This window comes from Malaclemys terrapin, chromosome 8 (genome assembly GCF_027887155.1).
Source record: "Malaclemys terrapin pileata isolate rMalTer1 chromosome 8, rMalTer1.hap1, whole genome shotgun sequence".
Classification (NCBI taxonomy): domain Eukaryota; kingdom Metazoa; phylum Chordata; order Testudines; family Emydidae; genus Malaclemys; species Malaclemys terrapin.
The window spans coordinates 100584083-100608359 of record NC_071512.1 but is presented as its reverse complement, the minus strand read 5'-3'; the positions used below and the strand labels follow the sequence as shown (position 1 = coordinate 100608359).

At 43.3% G+C, this 24277-nt stretch overlaps 1 protein-coding gene and 1 non-coding gene across 6 annotated transcripts in view; both read right to left on the bottom strand.

Moving 5' to 3' along the window:
* The window catches only part of TTC39A (tetratricopeptide repeat domain 39A), an 80114-nt gene extending 56627 nt beyond the window's left edge, over positions 1 to 23487 (bottom strand). Inside the window, exons 1-2 of one of the 5 annotated variants that reach the window (XM_054036811.1) lie at positions 23280 to 23487; positions 6611 to 6712 (exon numbers count right to left, since the gene is read on the bottom strand). In XM_054036811.1, the coding sequence (XP_053892786.1) occupies positions 6611 to 6712; positions 23280 to 23329 (152 nt within the window). In that variant the 5' untranslated portion in view covers positions 23330 to 23487. Of the gene's footprint in view, positions 1 to 6610; positions 6713 to 10079; positions 10174 to 23279 lie in introns of those variants that run through there. The other 4 variants (XM_054036807.1, XM_054036809.1, XM_054036808.1 and 1 more) reach the window with 4 other exon arrangements.
* On the bottom strand, positions 7398 to 7504 carry LOC128842626 (U6 spliceosomal RNA). Its single transcript, XR_008446050.1, has one exon. It is a non-coding gene; the product is annotated as a U6 spliceosomal RNA (small nuclear RNA).
* Positions 23488 to 24277: the final 790 nt, after the last annotated feature.

The following is a 24277-nucleotide window of genomic DNA, read 5'->3' as shown; positions in this document are numbered from 1 at the left end:
CAGCTTTTAGGAAGAGGTCTAAAGCAGCATGTTGGATCTTGATCAGCATCACATGTAAAAAGAGGGATGCAAGAGAGTAAACAGGATCTACAAGTCCCAGAAATCAACTGAACCGGTTTCAGCAGAAAAGGCCAAAGGAAGAATGCATTACGGAGACCGAACCTTTCTATCCGTAGAAGTAGCCCCATCAGAGCAGGGCTAAGCAGATGGGCAGACCAATGAAGAGGAAAAAAGCTTAATTCCCCTGCCTATGCTGCAGTGTGCTATGTGCAGAGGACTTCGGTCTTAATTCCATACTTCTCATGAGTGAATAGATATTCGCTAGTAATGAATAATAGTAAAGAGTTGAAAACAAGCCAGTCCAATAAGAAACCCATTTTATGCAAGTCAAGGCACAATTTAACAAAAACCTCTCTCCTCCAACAACCAGGGCTTCACCATTGTTTTCTAAAGCACACTAGCTTGATAACAAATTAGTGCAAATTGAGCATCAATTACATTATATCCCTCTAAAATAAGTGTTTTATCGACTTAGTTGAGTCATATTGCCCTAATCTTTTTATACGAACAGAAACAAGCTGTGCCTTCCCATTTAGTCTTTTTTAATCAGAAGTTTCTGCCACTAGTACATGATCTGTTTGCTCTCAGCTGTTGCCAGAATTACACAAAAATAGGAGGCTAATGAGCAGGTTTGTATAAATAATAAATACTAATCTGTGCTTCTGTAACAACAGCTTTCCTCTGAGGATCTTCTGATCTACGCTAGCATATGTAAGTGCAGAAGCAGGCCAGCCAGTATTTTGGCCATTTTCTGTCAGTGTTATTAAAGCCCCCATGGGGGAGACAAATCAGTATAATTTTATAGCTAGACTCCAGAGAATGGTAAAACCAGATTTGCCCCTTCCCACCAATTCCCCTGCAACGCTGGCTGACATTTCTGTAGTGCATGTAATCCAATGCTCCCAAAGCTCAATAACTTTTACCTGCGGATTACAAAACTATATGTATAGGACAGAATCATTTTACTCATCCAGTTGAAATGCAGTCATTTTGGGGGTGAAAGAAAGTAGACTTTAAATAAAGAGCAGCTACAAAAGAGTTCAGAGCAATGGGGCAAAGCACTGAGATCTGCCAGATGCATCAGCAGTCTGATCACCGAAGCCTCAACTAGTTCCCCCCGGAACGTCTGACTGAATAACGAGCTAATCAGAAGGAGAAGCTTGGGAGGTAAGGAACTAATTAGCCCCCAAGCTGACCAACAGGATAAAAGGTGGGAGGTGTTACTGAGGAGAGGGCTAGCTAAGCCTGGACTGAAGGAGCTCCCTAGAGAGAGGGAGACCTCCTTTCTTCCCAGGACCCTAGCCAAGAAATGTTGAAAGAAGTAGAGGTTCAAACTGTGATGTTGCACTATATGGGTGTTGGTGGGTGGGTTTAGAATAAAATATAAGCTGCACCCAAGAAGAAAGTGGGTCTGAACAGTTTCTAAGGCATCACAGGACGGGGACAGAGCGTGGCCCTGTCACAGGCAGAAAGTGAAGAATACCATATCATACTGAAACTACACATGAATTCTTGGTTTGGAGAATGTAATTTCCTAGTTGGAATGTGGCCATGTCATGGGATTAAAATCCTGAAGAATGGAGCCATGGCACCTTTAATGACCACAAGTATTCAGGATCCTGGTTTTACATTACATCCAAAAGTTGTCATGAGCAAACACTGGCTAGGCAGGTATTTGTAGAGAAGCCTATAAAGGTAGGAACCCTGTCCCTAGCAGGCGATGCCAGTTTCACCCAGGGATAAAACCAATCTGGCTGAGTTTCAGTCATTAAGACTGGAAGAATGATGATAGATTAGGGGAAGCAGTAGAAGGATCTGGTGAAGATTACATCAACCCGGCTGACGGAAGGTATTTATCCAACACTTGTGACTCAGGTTTGCCAGTTAGGTGCATTGCTAGATCTCCAGCTGTTACGTGATCATAACATGGCAGCAGTGCCCAGAAAGGCTTTTATTCATCCACATCTGCACAGGAAGTTGTGACCTTTTCTTTCGGATAGCCACCATGATCCATGCCTTTATCGCCTCCGGATTAGACAACTACAATGTGCCACTCCTTCATTTAGAAACAGAAGCTGGTGCAGAATACATCAGCCTGTGTATTAAGTAGTGTACCCCACCAGCACTTTGGGAGCTTCATCCACTTCCTTCAGGTTTCTGGGTGGAGGTATAGGTGTGTTGACTGCAAGCTCGAAAGGGCTTGGAGCCTTCCACCTGAGAAACCAACCCTCTTCCTGTGAGACATTGCCACGGTTACAATCAAGTGATGCATGAGAGCAGGAACTTTCTTGCTTAACAAGAAAGGGAGCAGTTGGCAAGGTGGTCCTCTATGACAGCCCTTCAACTTTCATATTCATTCCCAACCTTTCTTCCAAAATAGCTCAGATTTGTTGACCTTGAGGCACTTACTTTTGCATACTTTGAAGGCTTTTTTGTTAATTGTTAGGGTGGCTGACAGTTGGGAAAGATTAATATTCTACATAAAAAATGAAATAAAAATAAAACCTCACGGCCCAGGTCTGCATGGTGAAGAATATGTCACGAATTGGACCCTACAATTAGGACAAACATTATTAGTGGAGAGAAGAGGGAAATTGGCTCTAAAATCTAAAAAGCAGCAACCAAAAGATCTTTATGTAATCTGAAGAAAGAAGCCACATAAATATTTTAATGGAACTAGATCTGCCTTTCTGACATGCTCTTCTATCAGGAACAGAGATTTTATCACTACACAGAAGCACCCAGACACCTTCCCCAGGCATTTATTTTTAAACTGCTAGGAAAGACCTGTCAGTTATAACTGTCTCAGCTGCTGCAATAGATATTGTCATATATGCAGAGTCTACTTCTGCTCTCAGTTACACCTGATGCAAATGAGATGAAGATTAATGGAGCTAAACGTGGGTAAATTGGTTATTTCAGTGGAATTGCAATGGTGTAACCCAGAACAGAACATGTCCCACACCATAAGTGATAAATCCACAAAATCTAAAACAAAGAATTATTGGGACAACAGGTAAGAATTCTGAAAAATCAATACTTTTACAGGCTGTGGAAACCCATTTCAAATCTCAGCATGCTAAAAAGCAACAATGAGGAACTGATGCCCCACCCCCAAAGAAAATGTTGCCTATTATTACACATCTCACTCCCACAACTATTGTCATTCCCTAAAGAGATAGCGTGTGTCTGTAATGAAGATCATTTGTATTGCCTGTGGTGTCAAGGGCTAAGGGGGTTGGGGGCCTCCCTTTGACAATGGACTAAGATGAAAGATCAGTTTGAAAATGGTTTTGCAATTAAATAAATTCATATTCAAGATACGAGGATATAAAGTCAGCTCGTGACATGAATTCAACAGGGCCCTATGAAAACAGAATAGAAACTATATGCAATGAACGAGAATAAAAATGGATGGATAGACAAATATATAGGCCCCTTCACAACAGGGGTTTCAGTGTCACTTTTGCAGCATTTTACTATCCCCCTTTTCTTTTTTAAATACAAAGTAAACATACCCACATGGGCACAGGGACATTTTGCACATGATTTCGGTGAAAACAGTGCTGCTCTTGTTAACATTTCATGACAACCTCCCACGCTACAAAACCACAACACTACAACACTGGGAATAAGGCAGATATCATCCCAAACCACTAGAAGGCTCACCGACTCCACAATTTGCCAAAAGCACATTTTACACAGTATCACCAACAGGGCAGCCTACAAAGCCAGTACCTTTGGTATCGAGGAGTGGGGTCAGTGCCCAAATAAGGTAGGTACATCACACCCACTGGAATGAATCTTTGACACATACCAAGCATAACAGCACTTTCCTTTGGTGGCGCCTGCTGTGACAAGCAGGGTGGACAGGGAGAAGAGCAGCAAAGAGATGCACAACACAGATTTATTTTACATGGAGGCGGGGCGGAAGGCTGGCTGAAGCAATAAATGGGGGAAGTGCAGCTGCTGCGACTTGGTGGCCAGCTGCTTTTCTGTATGTCCCAGGCCCATCCCAGCTCTGAGCAAATGCAAAAAGACTTAAAAGGCAGCCATTTTGTTTTCTTTTAACTCTTGCACACCAGTGACTAGAGTCCAGATTGTCTCCAGCCCAACAAATCACTGATAACACAGGGTACTTGTAAATGGAAGCAGTTTAGGATGAAAGAAAGTGACATAGCAAGAACTGACCCTATATCCAATTGTGTTCGCTGTATACATCAGCAGCTTGAAATAAGGAAGGAGCAGTGTCGAAATCTGCTGATGGCACAACACTAGGCAAAACAACCTGTGGCAGCAGGGGTGGGAGCTGGCAATAAAATACAAAAGGACTTGGGAAGCAAAGAACTCAGGCAGATTCAAGTTAAAGTATGAAAACACTGTGGGAATAAAGAGAGACACAAAAAATTTAAAAAGTGATCATATGCCCTCATTGCTCATAACCAGGGTTGTGTGTATAATGCAATTTTGCAACTGTCAGCATGGCTACAGTGGCGTGTGTGTTTTAGTTGCTGCATAAATGTATTTCAGAAGCAAAACACTCCTTTAAAAGAATTAACTCTCTAGCCTTCAAGGTCACAAAGAAAACCTTTCAAATGTCAACTGAGATCTTGTCTACTCTGGGAATTGGCCCCAAATCCAACAACCAATTGATGGCCAGCCACTGCACCAGTACAAACCCCAAATACAGGCAAGGGAAAAAAAATCTGATTTACACTGTTCCTCTTTACACAAGGGAACATTCAATAAGATTTAAAAGGTGCAAAATTCAAACTGAGAAAAGGAAATTAATTACATATTATGTGAAAAGATACTATGGCAATGAGTTAAGGCCTTTAAGGCCAAGATCTCAACAAGATTCAAAAAAAGGGATTGGACATTTATATGGGTATCAAGAATATCCAGACTTACCATAATTATAACAACTTTTTGTAGAAGGGATATTAAACCCCATGCTTCAGGGCTTAATCCAATCTCAATCTATTATTAGAGATGGGGATGAAATCTATTACGAGTGGCAAGTTACCTTACATCTGCCTACTGCAGAGTCTCTTAATTTCCTCTGAAGCAACTGGTGCTAGCCACTGTCAGAGACCGGACACTGGAGTAGATGGACCTTGGGTTGATCCAGTATGACAATTCTTACCTTTCAATGAGTTTACCCTAGTTTCAAGCAGGGTTGAACTCCACTGAAGCTGTGGCTTTCTTTGTCTACACTTGGGTTTACACTGAGACAGCTATATCAATGGCACTTGATCCTACAACCTGGCCTTATCTAAGTTGTTGAGTAAGGACTATTCACATAGGATGATTAATTAGTTTTAATTTTCTAAGGTTTCTCCATTGCTTGTGGGATTATTACTGAAAGGGCTGATGGAAGAAGTGTGCTCGGGAAAGGATATGTACGTGGATGGAGATCGTTAAAGGAGGAAGCGGCATGGAAGAAGGCATAAAGTGGAAAAAGGAGAAAAAACAGTTGTCAGATGGACGGCATCAAAGGAGCTGAAGCAGTGGAAAGAAATGAGCAGAGATAAAAGAAGAGATGTTCAGAAATGTGAAAGTGGGGACAAGGAGCATAAACTGGGAAAAGGGAAATAGCATAAAAAGTGAAAAGTTATTGGTTCAGGTTTTATACTCTGACATGTTAATGACACAGACAAGGAGAGATTGCTTTCAACTACGATGTATAACCTGATAACATTTTTTTTCAGTTATGTTCCTTGTAACAAACTGCGACAGAACCTGTACTCATTGGTAAGAACAACTAAGAACCAGGTTGCATGTTACAGAACATACTGTTTGGTAAGGAAGAGTAAACATTTCATTCATCATAGGCTTGTCTATATGGTGCTTTAGTCCACACCAGAGGGATGCGTCTGACAAAGTGGGTGTTCACCCACGAAAGCTTATGCTCCAATACATCTGTTAGTCTTAAAGGTACCACAGGACTCTCTGTTGCTTTTTACAGATCCAGACTAACACGGCTACCCTCTGATACTTGACACCAGAGCGATGTAAATTTTAATCTGTACTAGTTTGTTGTGCACTGCCTGGCTTGTGTAGACCCTGCTGACATGCACAGAAAGTTCTCTACTGGGCTTTAATGTAGTCCTGCTTCAAATAGTACTACATTAATCAGCACTAGGGAACTTTTAGCGAATGTCAGCAGGGTCCACATGGATAAGATAGTCCACACTAGCTTGTCATGCACTAAAATTCACACCCTCCTGGTGTGGACTAAAGCACCATATAGATAACTCCAAGATGTTGCGGATATGGCAGCTGCACAAAGTACTATAACCACTGATCAATACCATGCCATTTACCTGTCTCAGTGGGGGAGGGGGGAGAAATCTTTCCTTCTTCCAACACCAGCAACTTGCTATGTACAACCTAAAAGGTTATTTTATTATCCCACTGCCTCCTATCCAAAGGGAATATTATTTATCTGTCTAGTGCTCAAAGTGTAGTGGCAGTTCTAACGGAAGATGAAGAAAGCAAAGAAAAAAACAAAAACAAAACAAAAAGCTGGTAAAAGTATTCAACTTACTTCGCTTGTAGGGAAGCAAGGGCCTCAGGAAATTTGTTGCTTAGAAATAAATCCACAGCCATCATACATTCATCCAGGGCTACGTTCAGGTCTGACGCAGATCTGCCAAAAAAAAAAATTAAAGAATGACAAAACCTACTACTTCCAATCCTCTGTTATTGAGCTTCTCATTTCTTGTAACGACAACATTTATGAGAAGTCCGCTAATACACCACATAACTAACTCCCTAGCTTTGTAGTAAATATGCTGTCAGGAAATAAGAAACTAGTTATCACTTTAGATATTCCTTTATCTGTCCCTCATTTCCTCTCTCTCACACAGCCTCCACCCATCACCTTCTGGTCAGTTTCTACTAAAAGATCTTAAATTCCTTTGCATTAGGTTTGTAAGACAGAGTGCCCTCTTGTCTTGGTGCCATGTTATCATATACAGACAGCATGTCACCACCTAAAGATGCACCATCCTCACATTATGACATTTTCAGATTCAGATTAAATCCAAGGCTCGTTAAACTGCCCTGCAGATTCTAGGCTCACTGATCAGAATTGAGATCAGCCCATAAATCTTCGGATTGGTGGTAACCCTTCATTCAGTGCCATTCCTGCGCTAGTAAAAAAAGCTACAAAGACAAAGTGGTCCCTGCCCCAGAAGTAGAGAATAAGCATTGCCCCCTTTCACCCTGGAACAAAGGACTAAACGGACTCGAGATGGGACCCAAGCTGCACAGTTCAGGTGGTGGTTAAATGCGGGGTTTGGGTTTGGTCCATTATAGAAATAAGGACCAGCTGCAAAGTCTGGATCCTTACGAATTTGCGTGTCATCCTTGCGCAGGGGCCATGCTAATCTTCTCTGTATCGTTCTAATTTTAGTATATGTGCTGCCGAAGCAAGCACATAAACGTTTCCAAAGTTTGGTGATGGTTGTGTTCTGACCCATCTAGTGGCACCGAGACCACAGACAGAGACATTTATTTATTTATATATATATATAGCCTTAGCTAAGACCCATGCAGTAGAGGCGTTACAAGTGGGGGTGCTTGTCCGGGATTTCAATTGGGAAGTCTCTGAAGCGTGGAACACGCTTCCTCAGCCAGGGGAAGTATGTAACCACACACCTCCTGGGTGCGATGTTCTGTCCCATCTAGTGGCTTGGAGACCACTTACAGAGAGAGAGATTAAGGAGTCTGCTCTACAGCCCTCGCTAAGCCATATAGCTTTTAGCTCATGCACTGAGCTCCAGAGGCCCCAAGTTTGATCCCGCCCACTGACAACTTGGGTGTCGGTGTTACAGTTGCATCCAGGGTTTTGGTTCAGGTCCATCTCTAAGATATCCAAAATTAATAAGGGCAGAACAAACAGACAAAAAAACCTGATCAGACCCTTCCTTTACCCTACCTACCCTGTAAGATGAGAACAAGGGCTCTCAATGAAATTAAGGAAAATATTTCTTCATACAGCTTGCTATCAGTCTACGGATTTCATTATTGCAGTGGCATCAGAATGTCAAATACTGTGCCTGGATTATTTTATAATAAAAACATTAGTAGTTAAGCATGCTAGAATATGGTATAAGCTGATCATTGCAGAGGTCAGAAAGCAATCATCCCTTCAACATGCAGCATAACTGGCTAGTTGCAGCAGGGTTCTCTCCCACCCCCCATCTTCTGAAGTCACTGCTTGAGACAAAATACTGTATTTGAGGGACTAATGGTCTTGGACAGCATGGAAACGCCTACATACATTGTTGCTGGAATGGCCTCGTGGCAGCACTGTTTAACCCACATTTTGTGCAGCCATCGACCACAAAGTATGAGAAAGAAATAAGTCACTACAGCTATGTATATTCAAATATCAGCCCCAAAGTGCTAGTTTGAGTAAAAAATAGCTGCAATATGCAGGTGAAAAACCAAATGCAGCATAGCGTAATCAGAGGATTACTTCAGTGCCTTACCCTGACTGCATCTGTTTTCTTTAGGAGACTCTGAAATTATGGCCTGATGTGTCAGGCCAATCTTTGATGAGTGCTTCTCAGATGGTCTCAGGATGACTGGTAATGAGATAATAGACCAGCTGAAAAAGTTCTGGCCAAAGTTCAACACAAGACATAAAATTGTTGTACATGAAATGGCAGAAAGAACAATAGACTTTGCACTGGCAAGGTTAATGTACCCTTGGAAATGTCGAAATATGGGTATTTTGCACCTTTTAAAGAAAGACTAGATTTCATTAGTACATGGTGCGCAAGCTAGTTTGGGTAATTTTTACAAAGTAATAAAGACTCATTTTCTCCTCCATCTCTCCCTGACTTTGGTTGCTCTAACTAACAAACTGTCTTGTGACTTGGAATCTGTTGCTTCCTTTAAAAAAAAAAATTGCAAACATATAACTATCAAACTGAAAAAGAAATAGACCTCGAAAACAGGAAGTGTGCTAACAATATCACCCTAATGAGAAAGAGATCAGAGCTCAAAATAAGGCAATGAGAGGTTAGTAATTACACTGAGGACTTTGCAATAATTTTTCTTTACAAAGCAAAACACTTTATTGAAGAAAAACAGCATGATTTTTTCCATGCTCAAGAACCAGGCTTAGAAATTTGAGAGAAACACATTATGTGACAGTGTCTCATAGCGCCTGTATCTTCACACTTTTCAGTTGTGCTACCTATTGTTCTCCTCCTGGAAAGACTTCAGACATTGATTAGCCCCAACATCCTTGTGAGCCATTGTGTGTCTAATACAATCTAATGTATGAATAAACTATACATCTTAGAGCCCCACTCTGAGCCTGCTATATTTACTATTTTAAAACTGTCATCTGTAGGCTGAGTGTATTACAGTTATTTACCCTTTGTTAACCTATGCCCTTCAATATCACAGCATATTTAACATTGATCTGAAACATGTTCTCATCTAATTAAAAGTCTTCAGATGTTATTACTAATAAGATTTGTTTTTAATTATTTACCTTTGTGCAGAATGTTGATTTTTGTTTTTGTTTTTTAAGTACAAGTACATTTCCTTGTGAGATTCCTTTTTACAAAGAGAAAAGTGCTGGAAGTTTAATACTGTAAAAGTTTAAAGTATGCATAAAATATCTGAACCCCTTGGAATCCTTTCTAAAAGAATAATGCTTAATACAATCCCACTCTCCTCTCAGCAGCCACAGTAATGCAAGTTACACACCTACCTTCCTAGTGTTCTAATGAAACTAGGATATTTGATGCACTCACGGAGTAAAGAAAGCAGAATGCAAGCAGGTCAGGTGAATGCCATTTAATTATAAATGATACAGATCCTAGTCTGTTAATATAATAGTTCAAAGAAGAAATACTTTAGAGAATACTGAACATTTTTGCAAACTGATTAGTCATGCTTCAGTGCGTTGCACTTTCTCTGCTGCCTTCTCTCAGATATAAAATCAGCACTGCTTCAAATCCAAATGTAAGTAACTGTGTATCTGTACTTACCCTTCTAGTAAGTCTCCGTTGTCTTTTGACATGGTCATTTGCACTGTATAGTGAGTGTGGAAATCAGCAGCATGAATTACCAAAAGACATCTAGCAGCAGCAGGCACGCCACACCACTTAACCAGCTCAGAATGACAGTCACACTAAGCGCAGGGCAGGGCACGGTCTGCCTGCCTGCAGAGCATGGCATATTCACTGATTGGTCATTACAATAAAATAAAGGGAGTTTCTGTAGTTCAGTTGTAATATCCTGTGCATGAGTGATTTGGGAATCATGCCCTCTGCGGGGCTAGGCATTGCATAGTCAGAGACTCCAGTTGCTGCTGCCCCTACTGGCTGAACAGGTACTACTGCATTGGGGGGAGGGTTAATATGGGGCCACACACCTAGGGCCATCCCTCCCCACCCCAGCACCCCTGCTGGACCCATAATGGTATAGTGGGTGGAAACATTCTCCCCCTCACCACATGGACTTGGCTAGCTCCTCTGCAGTTTTCTCCCAAGTAGGGGTGCTGGAACAGTGTTTATAGTGGGGGTGCTCAGAGCCATTGAACCAAACTGTAAACCCTGTATCGAATGGAAACCACTTCAAGCCAGGGGGTGCAGCAGCACCCCCCGCACCCTTAGTTCTAGCACCTACACCACCAAGAAACTCCAGGCAGTAGGAGCAGAAGCAGCTAAAGGCGGGACTGGAGATCTGTTCCTTCAGACATTGAGAGAACTTTCTAGTTTTGACGGGACTTTCTCTTCCCCGTGCTGATTGGCTGTTTGCGCCAACCCTCCCACTCCCTCACCGTCTCTTCACCTCAGCTTCATGCCACATCTGTCCCTCTTTTGGGGTGGCGGAAGCTTCCTAACAGTGTGTGTTGGAGGGGGGAACACTGGTGCCTGAACCATGGCCTCACCCCCCCATCCCCCCAAGACCCCTCCTCCCCATTCACCCTTATAGCCAGTAAAAAGTGGGAGGGCTAAAAGTGAGGGGGCCATGGCCCCCTGGTGCCCCCATTCCGGTGGCCCTGCCCTCTTACCCTCTTCTCTCCTGACTTGTCCCCCTCCCTTCCCATTTAGCTTTGTGGATCTAACATGGCGTTTGCTGGCCTCCTACTGGTCACACTGCTTGTGTGTGTTCTACCCCCTTTCCCCACTGTGCGTCTGTCTTGTCTATTTACATCACTGCTCTTCAGGGTAGGAACTGTGCTGTTCTGTGCCTGGGCAGTGCCAAGCACAATGGGGCCCACTCCCTGGTTGGCCCTGAGGCCCTACTGTAACAAACACTAAACAACAAGCAGCTGTGAAGCTGATGTCCCGTTAGACACTAGTAATGGTGGATAGAGGGGCAGCTTAAAGTTTTGATTTTATGTTTTAGCCCTCTCACCCAGCCTGTGCCTGGTGTTTTCTTAGATGATAAGTAAAGCTACGATTTTGTCAGGGATGTTTTTATAAAAGTCCCTGACTTTTACTAAAAACATCAGTGACAAAATGGGGAGGGAGGAGGGTCCAGCACCCTGTCCCCTCCCCCCCACCTGCAGCAGCTGGGAGCTGCAGGGTCCCCATTGCCCAGCGGGGCTGGAGCTAGGGCAGTCCCCCCGCCACCTCAGCCGGAGGTTGGGTAGCTGTAGGGAGCCCTTCCAGCAGCTGCTGATCAGCTCTGGGGTCCCTCTGCTGCTGTTGGAGGCAGCTGGGAGCTGCGGGCTGGGGCTGCTCACAGAGGCTGAGCAGTTGCTGTGTGTGTGTGGGGGGGGCCCTGCCAGTGGCAGCAGCTGGCTGGGGGGCTGCAAGGGGCCCTCCTGCCACTGAGCAGCCCCGGGGTCCTGGTCCTTCTGCTGCTCTTGCCAACGGCTGGGCAGGTCAGGGTTCCTGCCGGCGGCGGCAGCCAGTCAGTTGCAGGGGTGCTCATGCCAATTGGGGAGCTTCCACTGAGCAGATCCAGGGTCCCTCTGTTGCCATCGGAAGTGGCTGGGAGCTGCAGGTAGTGGGGGTACCGGCTGCTCGCAGAGGCTGAGCAGCTGCAGTGGGGGGCCCTGCCCGTGGTGGTGGCTGGAGAGCTCAGGGATCCCCACCGGTGCCGATGGCCGGTCGGTTGTGGGAGGTCCCACCACCTGCAGCGACTGGGCAGCTGCAGGAGGTCCCCCATGGCCCGAGGAGGCTGGGCTGCTGCAGGGGTCCCCCGCTGCTGGCTTCAGCAGATGTTACTGAGCATGCTCAGTACACCCTACTTAGCAAATTCAGTCAGATAGCGGGTTTTCACACTACAGGGTGGCTGGTCCGCTGTGGGGGTCCTCAATGTCATGGGGGTCGCTGGAAGTCACAGATTCCGTGAATTCCGGGACCTCTCTGACATAATCGTAGCCTTACTTATAAGCTCTCCAGGACAGAAATTGGGCCTTCCTGTCTACATATGGACAACATCTAGCACACTGTGGACACGATTTGTAATACAAATAACAAATCCACTGATTGAAGCTTTAAAGCTTAAAATAGATACAAGAGTACCCGTTTCTTCCATCTAGTGTTTGGTGCATGGGGCTACGTACCAGGATTTTTTCTGCTATCCTAGACATGACACTGAAAGGAGAAATTGCAGTCTGAAAAGACCCTTTTCGGGTAACCACGTGCAGGAGTCTCAGAAAAGGTACTAGCAACTAAGGAGAGCTGCTAACATTTAAGACAACATGAACACTCTCATGCTTTAGGTCAGTGGTTCTCAACCAGGGGCACATGTACCCCTGAGGGTACACAGAGGTCTTCCAGGGAGTACATCAACTCATCTTGATATTTGCCTAGTTTTACAACAGGTTACAAAAAAGTACTAGCAAAGTCAGTACAAACTAAAATTTCATATAGACAAAATGAGAAAGTAAGCAATTTTTCAGTAATAGTATTCTGTGACACTTTTGTATTTTTATGTCTGATTTTGTAAGCAAGTAGTTTTTAAGTGAGGTGAAACTTGTTACACAAGACAAATCCGACTCCTGAAAGGGGTACAGCAGTCTGGAAAGGTTGAGAACCACTGGTTAGGTTTCTACTCAGACCTAAAGTGAATACAGATTTATGTAGAATATAAGTAGAAAATAGGAAAAAATCACCCCCTCTCTGTTAGTGGTTCTCTCTTTTCTAGTTTCTCTCTCTTCTACTAACACCACATTTGTATGGAGGAAAGTGATTGAAACACACTTATTTTTCTTCATTTGTTTTATATATGTACAAATGCTATACTTTATTATATTAAAATGTGTGTGTATCCATATACGCACACTAATTATACACAGACATATCAGAGAAAGTTTCAAGAGAATACTTGAGGGCTTTAGTTAATGTGTAATAATTCATGCCTAGGTGCTGTGGCAACAAAGTAGGTGTGAATTATTACATAATAGCTAGTGTGCCTGGTTAAAATTCTTGGTACATTTGCCATCACACGGAAAGCTGTGTCAAAAGGGTGGTATAATTATTTTAATTCCTCCTTGCAGAGGTTAGCTATTATATGCCGCTTATTTAGAATGAAGTGACATCTTTGCTCACTGGTTTGAGCTGGGACAAGATTATGCATCTTTTTAACTGGCTACCTATAAAGTTTCCAACTGATTTTAAGTTGACTTCGCTGGTCTCGTATGGTGAAGGCTCTTACTTGCCAAGTCAAGGCTTGAAGAAGAAACAGCACCTGTGCTTTAAAACCACCTGCCTTTTATGAATTCCACTACCACAGCCAGCAGTACCTTTGCTGAGCTAGCCCCTAGAGGGTGCAATTTGCTCTCTAGACAGCTATCGCAACCCCCTTTTTTTTTTTTATTATTATTTTTTTAAGGTTGGTTTTGTTTTAGTTAAAACCACCAATACCTCCACATTTAGGACCTCCTCCTGTCCATCTTTCCTAGAATCCCCTTTCTAGTTTGCTCTATTTGTTTGCAGGTTTTAGAAGGACAATTATATGGTTTTCATTTGTGGTTTTTATTACTTATTCATGAAATCATCGTACTCTGGCTTGGGGACCTCTGCAGGTGTGCTTTATAAAAATAATTACAACGTATCCTGTGATGCACCGAGCACCCTCTATTCCCATTGACTTCATGGAACTTGAGAATATTCAGCACCACTGCGGAAGTGCTCAGCACGTGGCCTGATTGGGCTCTTTTTGCTTAAATATCAACCTCTGAGTGCCTACAGCAGTACTGTCCACAGGTGCAACATTGAACATTGTTTAATTATTAGTCCTCCGATATATTTTTTTAAATGGTAAAAAACAAAACACAGAATCAAGGTACTTTTCATGATTAAAAATTATTCTCTTTTGGAAAAAGGAAATTGAAATCTGTTTCTTTACAGATTTTTTCATTCCATTGTGTGTATGGTACAGACTCATTCATTATTGTAAGGTTGCTACTGAGTGCTATGCTGCACACATACTTATTTGTTATTGCAAAATTACTGTTCCATCCTGGGGCACTGGTTTTCTTTCCCCTCTTGCTTCCCGCTCCCCCCCCCCCCCCCCCAAGAAAAAAAAAGTCTTGATGCTTGTATTTTGAAAAATTAAACACTGAAGGGGAAATCCTCACCCCACTGATTCTATGATTGCAACAGGGCCAGGATTTAACCCTAAGAATTATTACACCTCTGCAAACAGACAAAAGGGTAGGTGTAATTTGGGTCTCCCATTCTTTACAGTGGTCTCTTCAATATTACCTCCAAAACATGCAGAAGTATTTAAACAATTAAATAAAAACAGGTTAAATTAGTTTAGATAATGTTTTCACCCCTCAGCTCACAGAGAACATATACAAATACTCACTCCAGCATTTCAGCCCTTATATATATAGGGGTAAGTGCCTTACATTTTAGACAGCTGCATCAAGCTTCACTATTAGGGTGACCAGATGTCCCGATTTTATAGGGACAGTCCTGATATTGGGGCTTTTTCTTATATAGGCTCCTATTACCCCCCACCCTCTGTCCCGATTTTTCACACTTGCTGTCTGGTCACCCTATTCACCATAAATCCACAGTATTCAGAGAAGTCTATTAAGGTTTGAGGCCTGAATTGCTTAACTGGGGAAAATGTATTACAAGACAGATAGTCAGATGAGGTTTACCCAGAGATTCTGCAGCTCCTGATCTAGTCTGATCTCAAACTAAGCAAGGTTGGGTTAGGCTGGCACTTGGATGGGAGACAACCCCCCACCCCCACCCCAAGGGAATATTGGTGTTTCAATAGGTGGTGCTTCTCTCTCCAAGTCGGTATTGAATCAATGCCCTGGGATGTTGCTGGGGGGCACTAAGTTACTGGAGATGAAATCTTTTGAGTAAGATGTTAAACAGCGGTCTTGGCCATTTGCGCACACAGTGCAAGGCATACACACCAATGGCAGAGCACAGCGCTGGGAGAGGGATTACTTACACCCAAAGAAACCCCCTAGTACACAACCCAGTTGGTTGGGCTGGATATTTAGGCTAGGAAATCCTGAATAAGATGACACTGAACTTATACCTTAACACTAATCCTATCAATAGCGCTTTGGGAGGAACCCTCTCTTCCTCTGTAGGGCACCAGCACAAGGGGGCCCTAATCCTGACTGCAGCCTCTCCACACTGTTGGACTGAGGTTCATTTACTCAGCAGATGAGTCTAACAAATATTTATTAAGGCAAAAGACTCAATTATTCACAAGTGGGAAACCCATCAGAACAATCTCGTTACAGTTGCCTCCAGCACCAGACAATACAGCTTCAACCTCCCTTCGTTACATAAATTTAGGCCAGGTCTACACTACAAACTTACCTCAGTATGTCACAGATGTGAAAAATCCACACCCCTGAGTGACAGTTATACTAACCTAACCCTCAGTGTAGACTGTGCTGTGTCGATGGCAGAGTTTATTTTGTAGAGTAGTTAAAACATGGCTTCCGCTACCAACTGTTTGGTTCTGGTTTTAAATGGGTTGATCTGCATATTGTTTAGGGCCTTTCTTCTCCTTAAACTAAGTTTCACCTATGTTAATGTAGCACATGTAGTTTCAATTGTCCCAGGAGAATGTCTATACTGTGTAAGCTAAGCACAATTAAAAGTGGCAGGTAACTCTGCTGTGTTCTGGGAGAATGGACTAGCTTGAGCTAGCACACATCTTACCATTGTTTTGAGAAAAAGAATTAGCTCTTAGCCTGATTTCCTCAGCAGTTAATATGCTTGATAAATTCCCTTCACTAGTGCTGCCAGAAAGTGCTCCACTTACTTGATTACTGAGCCCTGAACATCATACTGTTGCAATCTTGGTTTCTCCTGCTGCTGTAGAGATTCAGCAGTAGGCCACAGCTAGTAGGAGGCTCAGAAATGACCAATGCAATTTAAAAAGAACACTTATTTCCAATTGTATTTCACAGTTCATCGATGGCGAGAAATGCTTCTCCCCAAAGCACAGTGAACCCCACCAAAGGATGCAGGTTTCCTTTAAGAATTTTAGTACTGACATGGAGCAAAAATGAGTACATTGCAACGTCTCCACTGCAAAACAGGTCTGTTGCTTTTTGTTTGGATGCCCAAGCCACTAAAGACTGTATGTGCAATCAGTGATTCTATGGATCTCTCTCTACCACATAATTTTCAGAAATACTGCCAATAATACTGTCCTCTAGCACAATAACTCTGGGCAATCTCAGACAATATATAGGGGACATCAGGGCACATCTCTTCCATTTAAAGATTTTCTTTAAATGGCTCACTGCTTTGAGTAATACTGTAGTGCCATAAACACAGTATGAATCAGAGACTAGATTTTTCTTTCCTAAATGGATAATGATTTTCAATCACTTGGGAAGAGTTTCTTCTCTATTTTACAAACACTCCGAAAGTGGAGTCAGATCAGAAATAACCTAATATGAACAGCCATCTTGTGACCACCAAAAGAAGAGAGAATTAACAATCAGCCTCCACAACAGTTTAAAAAAAGTTGCTGTCTTTCCTTTTTCAGACAATTTAGAAGCTTATAAATAATTCAAGAATGAATATGTATATAAAACAAAATCGTTTTTGACATATCTGGTTCCTACCAACATCTGGAGACCATTTAGTACATCCACAGGACAGCAATATCCCTTCTGGTTCTATGTAGAAAGCTGGCAATGCCCCATATTTCATACATCTTTTTGTTCTGTGTTTTGTACAGCACCAGCATAATGGCATCTTGGTCCATGACAAGAGCTGCTAGGGGCTATGATAATAGAATACATTATAATAAGAAATAATATGGCAACAGGAAAGGATTTGATACCCATGTTTCTCACCTCTTCTCTACTGAAGACACACATGTGATAAAGTTCTTCTTGGATTTAGAAGAACTTGGTCAGCACTTGTATAATAATCTATTTGAACCTTTTGCCAGCTGCTCTATGACAGTGGTTCTCACCCAGGGCTCCGGGGCGCCCTGAGAGGCCGTGAGCAGGTGTCAGGTGGGCCGCCAAGCAGGGCTAGCATTAGATGCACTGGGGCCCAGGGTAGAAAGGCAAAGCACCACCGCATGGGGCTGAAGCTCAGGGCCCTGAGCCCCGTCACCTGGGGCTCAAACTGAAGCCTGAGCAATGTAGCTTCGCAGGGGCCCCTGTGGCATGGGGCCCCAGGCAATTGCCCTGCTTGCTACCCCCTAACGCCGGCCCTGGCTTTTAGATACAGAAAACCAGTTGTGGCACAGGTGGGTCCTGAAGTTTTTAATAGCATGTTGGGGGTGCCTCAAAGAAAAAGATTGAGAACCTCTGTTCTATGAGAGACATACTATTCTAAAACTTACCACATCCATTTACAACAACCACAAGATCTAAGCAGTATAGGGTGACCAGACAGCATGTGTGAAAAATCAGGACAGGGGATGGAGGGGTAATAGGAGCCTATATAAGAAAAAAGGCCCAAATATTGGGACATCTGGTCACCCTAAAGCAGTATTATAGCACTCTGCTAAATGAGTCTTCCCAGGTTTCTGGCCTAGCTGTCCATGGGACTTCTGGATAAATAAAACAGTGATATGTAGCATTGTGATTCAGTGGATAGGACACTGCATTGTGAGCCCTGAGACTTGGGTTCTCCCACTGACTTATTTACATTCTGTTTGACACATCTGGACAAGCACTTGAAAGAAAGAGTAATAAATTCACTTACTTTTAAATGGCTTTGCTTCAGCAATACTCATGCCACATTTATGTTCCCTTTTTGTGAACATTTGAACAATTGAGATTTTATTGGCATGTTCACAGAATGCTAACTGCAAAGTTACATGGGTGACTATTCCCATTAAAAATGCTTGCATGCTCATCCAGTCAAGGAAAAGAAAATACCATGTGAATTATCTGACCAATCACAAGATAGCAAAAGCTCAGTTATCAGACACTTGCAGCAAACTGTTGAAGATCAATGCACAGAAAAAATAATCCACTCCAAGCATTGTTATTTGTCATTCCAGAAAACTACAATCTGCTCATGGATATTCTGTGATGAGGAAGAAGCTATAGATATTGGGTAAATTATTCATTGTAAACCATTTACTCTTTATAACAACCCTTAACATCTTTGAAAACTTATCAGGCTACTCTTCAGTCTTTTTTCTTCAAGATTAAACATGCCCCGTTTTTAACCTTTCCTCACAGGTCAGGTTTTCTAAATCTTTTATCATTTTTGTTGCTCTCCTCTGGACTCACTCCAGTTTGTCCACATCTTTTCTAAAGTGTGGCACCCAGAACACTACTTCAGCTAAGGCCCCACCAGGGCTGAGTAAGACGGCACATCTACTACCTGTGTAATACACCCCAGAATGACATAAGTCTTTCTCACAACTGCATCACTGTGCCGACTCATTCAATTTGTGATCTACTACAATCTCTAGATCCTTTTCAGAATACTACCCTCTAGCCAATTAGTCTCCATTTTCTAGTGGTGCATTTGATTTTTGCTTCCTAAGTGTAGTACTTTGCACTTGCCTTCTTTGAATTTCATTTTGTTGAAATTTGTCAATTCTCCAACTTGTCAAGTTTGTTTTGAATTCTAATCCTGTTCTTTTCAAAGTGCTTGCAACCCTTCCCATCTTTGTGCCATCTGAAAATGTATAAGCATACTCTCCACTCCATTATCCAAGTCATTAATGAAAATATTGAGTAGTATCAGACCCTGGACAGACCTCTGCAGGACCTCCCTAGATGCTTTGACAGTGAACCATTGATAACCACCCTTTGAGTATGGATTTTCAACTAGTTGTACACCCACCTTATGGTAATTGAATCTAGACCACATTTCCCTAGTGTGCTTATGAGAATGTCACGTAGGCTGTGTCAAAAGCCTTATTAAAAAAAAAAAAAACTAGATTTAGCACATCTACAGTTTCCCTTCTATCCCCAAGGCCAGTAACTCTGTCAAAAGGAGGAAGTTAGGTTGGTTTGGTACAGTTTGTTCTTAAGAAATCCATACTGGGAATTCCTTATAACTAGGACCCTACCAAATTCAAAGCCATGAAAAATGCATCACAGACTCTGAAGTCTGGTCTCCCTACCGGTGAAATCTGGTCTTTTGTGTGCTTTTACCCTAAACTATACAGATTTCATGGGGAGACCAGCATTTCTCAAATTGGGGGTCCTGACCCAAAAGAGTTGCAGGGGAGGTCACAAGCTTATTTTAGGGGGTCGTGATATTGCCACCCTTACTTCTGCCCTGCCTTCAGAACTGGGTGGCGGCCAGAGAACGGCGGCTGTTGGTCAGGCACCCAGCTCTGAAGGCGGCACCCCACCAGCAGAAGCACAGAAGTAAGGGTGGTAATACCATACTATGCCACCCTTACTTTTGCACTGCTGCCTTCAAAGCTAGACAGCTGGAGAGTGGTGGCTGCTGACTGAGGGCCCAGCTCTGCAGGCAGCAGCGCACAAGTCAGGGTGGCAATACCATATCATGACATCCTTACTTCTGCACTCCCGCTGGCAGCCGCTCTGCCTTCAGAGCTGGGATCCCAGCCAGCAGCCGCCATTCTCCAGCTGTCCAGCTCTGAAGGCAGCGCCGCCACCAGCAGCAGCACATAAGTAAGAGTAGCAGTACCGCACCCCCCTCACAACTCCTTTTTGGGTCAGGACCCCTACAATTACAACACTGTGAAGTTTCAGATTTAAATAACTGAAATAATTACATTTACCATTTTTTTAATCTTATGACTGTGAAATTGACCAAAATGGACCGTGAATTTGGTAGGGCCCTACTTATAACCCGATTATCCTTTAAGCACTTACAATTTGACAGTTTAATAATTTGTTCCAGAATCTTTCCAGGTATCAAAGTTAGGCTGACTGGTCTACAGTTCCCCAGGTCCTCTTTGTTCCCCTTTTTAAAGGCAGGTACTATGTTTGGACTTCTGCAATCCTCTGGGACCTTACCTGTGCTCCACGAGTTCTCAAAGGTAATTGCTAATGTTTCTGAGATTGCTTCAGCTAGTTCCTAAAGTATCCTAAGATGAAATTCATCAGGCCCTGCTGACTTGAATACATCTAACAACTAAATATTCTTTAACCTGTTCTTTCCCTTCGTGGGCTTCTGTGTCTTCCCCCTTGTTGTTAATATTAATTGTGTTATGTATCTGCTCACAATTATCCTTTTCAGTGAAAAGTGAGGCAAAATAGGCATTAAACACCTCAGCCTTCTTATGTTGTCTGTTATTAGCCCCCTTTCCCTGCTAAGTAGAGGACCTGAACTTCCTTTCATCTTTCTCTTGCTGGCATGCTACTGGTATCAGGCGGGGAGAAAAAAAAAACTAAAATTGGGTGTCCTTGCTAGACCCCAAAGGGTGAATAAATGTGCAGTTGCCCTCAACGGAGACATAATACATTATGTAATTTTCAGTGACTTACAGTATGAAAATCCAAATATCCAGGGTACTTAAAAGTACTTTGCAAAATATGTTAGGTCTAAGTATGAAAGTTAGGTCCAGTAGCTACAGGAAGGAAACAAGAATTGAGTAAACTGGATGTACTGAAAGCATCAGCAGTTGAGTCAGTGTGATGTCTAGCACATCCTTTCTTGTCTCCCAAAATTTAAACAAAATTACCCGATGCTTCTGAATAAACATTCCTTCTTGTGCCCAAAACTTACTCTCCAACAAATGCCTGTGTAATGTGGTCACAACCACACTGAGCCACTATCATATTAATCAATCTTCATTATGTAACAGCCTTGCAAAATACCATCATGAAAATGTATTAGCCCAGGCATAAAATCTACTCATCTACCCTTAAGGATGAAAAAAACAACCTCCCCTCCCCCCGACATTTTAGTAGCTGTTAGAAAAATTCTTGTCCAAGGAGAATATGCCAGTAGAATTGTGCAAGGCTGTTATAAACACATTAAAACATTTGGTGTTTTTAGCTCCTCACAATGGTTCTATAGGAAGTGTAAATTTGCTAATCACTCAGTGGCTTCACTGCTCTAAGTGCCACATACCACTTCCCTTGGTCCTCGCCAGCAACTCTAACCAACATTAATAGAAGTTCCGTGGCCGATTGAGAGCCCTTAAGACTTATGCTCTAAAACCCAGGAAACACTTTCTGTCATGGTTTTTCTAGATCAATTTAAATCTTGTATTGAAGTTATTCTCTCCTCAGTTTGCACATATAAATCCCACTAAGCCCAGTGCAAGTTACTCATGTGTGGAAAGAGGTAAAAAATAGACAACTCTGTAGATGCACTTTGAAACCACTTAATAGCCTAGAATCTGATGTTTTATAATGTACCCCAGACTGATCTTTTATCAGTAAATGTCTTCCTTGTCCGCTGAAGGACAATAGCTTTAAGTTTGTTACATTGACTCTGACTCTATAACAAACTGTTTATTTCAAGAATCTTCATATTAGGTGGGGAGTCTATTCTCAGAGGTAAATAAGATATGCTATTTTTTAGACTGGAACACATAAGATTCCAGATCCTAGCTAATTATTTAACCACAGATTCACTTGTTAATCAAAGTACCCCCCCCCCACACACACACTAGAAGTTTATCAGTTTTAGAAATGTGCATGTGAGAGGGCTAAGTCTTACCTCCTGCAACACTAAATGTACTTTTTTTTTAAATGAGATAAAATATTGAATTGTGCAACAGTAAGTGACAATGTTCTACTACTAAGGTAGGACACAAATCTTCTCAAGCAAAAGCTTAAAAATAAGGCCTGGATCCTGCAAACAGTTACACCTGTAAGTTGTACCATAAACTTCAATTATACTGTTCACATGAGTCAAGTTAAATTTACATTTAACTGTTGCAGGACCAGGGGCTAAGTCAGTCCTTTATTTGAATGGCCTAAACAGAAAAACCCCATTAGAGCAAAACAAAAAGGAGCGAATGATAAATACTTGGTGCTGATATACACCTTTTACAGACTGGGAGAGTGAAGAACTTGCCCAAAGTTTCACACAAATCAGCATGCCTGTTGGGAGTCAGATCCTGGGTTTCATTTCCATGTCCCTGCTGTAATAATTAGATCACACTGCTTAAAAGGCATCAGAGTTCATAAACTGAGTTAAAACTGAAAGATCACATGAGCTTGATTTCCTTGTTAGCCAAAAACAGAGACTCCTCCTCTCATGGAGTTTTTATAATTATTTAAACGGATGGCATCTCAGGCCAGCTCAAGAGCAGAAAACAAATCTCAAATCTGTCTTCTTTGAGGAAGCAGGAACTATATGTCAAAATAGAAGAACACAACACCAGTTGGGTATAAACAAGGATTGTTCATCCAGCAAACACCCAGTCTCCATTTCCCCTGACATTAAGATACCATAACCTACCTTCAAAATTAAATGACTCTATGGCGCAGGTTTCCTTGACAAAGGAGTGCCTGAGAAAACTGGAACGGCTAGCAGGTGCCATCAAGCGACAATGTCATTACAAGGGTTTTCAAAATCAGGACGGAAAACGCTTTACAACGTTTGGGACAACACAGTCTCTTTCTCCCCAGAGGCAGCCCTGGGAGTTTCCATGGATTGGGGGTGAATGTATGGGCTACCTACTGCACACAAGCTACAAGAACAATCCCAGCAAGGTGTCCGCCCCCCGCCTACTGGCTTTGCCTTCTAAGACACAACGCCACGACTCCAGGTGACACCTGTGGCCAGGCCCCTGGGCCCAGCCCCTCGAGCTCCCCCAGCCCAGCCGCGCGCCCCCGGCCCCCCAGGGCAGCGGGTCCCCGCCACGGCGCAGACCTGGGCTCGCTTTTCCCACCGCCGGCTCTCCGGGCGGCTCGGACGTCCATGAACGCAGCGGGAGGGGCCGGTTGCCCAGACTCCAGCTGTGCTCCTGGCTGGGGCAAGGCGCGGGCGGATGCTGCAGCCGGCTCATGGTGGGACCCAGCCAAAGCAGGCGGCGGCTTCAGGTCGGGCTCTCCCCTGGGCAGGGCCGCTGGCTCCTACAGGTTAGCGGCTGCTCCCGCTCCCAGCTGCGGCAGTTCGCATCGCTGGGTCTTAACAGGGCCCGGATTCCCGGCTCCCGCGGAGCCCCCGGGAAGGTGCACTCACCCGGGCCGCAGAAACCCAGCGCCGAGCTCCAGCAGGGCGCAGGGCTGGCCCCGGGGAACCCCGCCCGGGCAGGGCGCTGACCCGACTGGTCCCGGCGGCAGGGACTTGTGAAGGGGGAGCCCCGCGGATTGTAACCGCACCATGGTGCACAGGGCAAGAGTTATGGGCAGCCTGCTCCCAAATGAATCATCCCGAATTAAACTTTCTGGCTAGACTTTAGGTCTTTGGCTGTAGTATGTGGGCTTCTGGCTCGGTCGCGGTTTAATTCCCTCCGCCCCATTATCCCTTCCACCTTCAAAGTTCAGGTCCCTTAAATTAAATATGGCAGAAGAGTAAGGTTCTGCTCCCTGTGCCTCCCTGGACTTTATTTCTCCCTCTTACTTTACAAGTAGGAAAGTAGAGCTAAGTAACAGCAATAGCAGAACTAGGGCGTGGGAGATTTCTTGAGGTGTGTATTTGAAAAAACTGTATGTGAAAGGTCAGAGACCCTAACTGACAGGCGTGAAGACCCATTTTTTAAAATATCAGATATTAACAGTGAGATGAACCAGGACCCAGACTCCCCCCCAAGCCCTTTCAGAGCTGTTCACATGCAGGGTTTTAGTTTGTGATCATTTAACTAGACACATTTCTTATTTCAAAACCAAAGGGAAGATGGTAAAACTTAACTATCATGTTTCCTATTT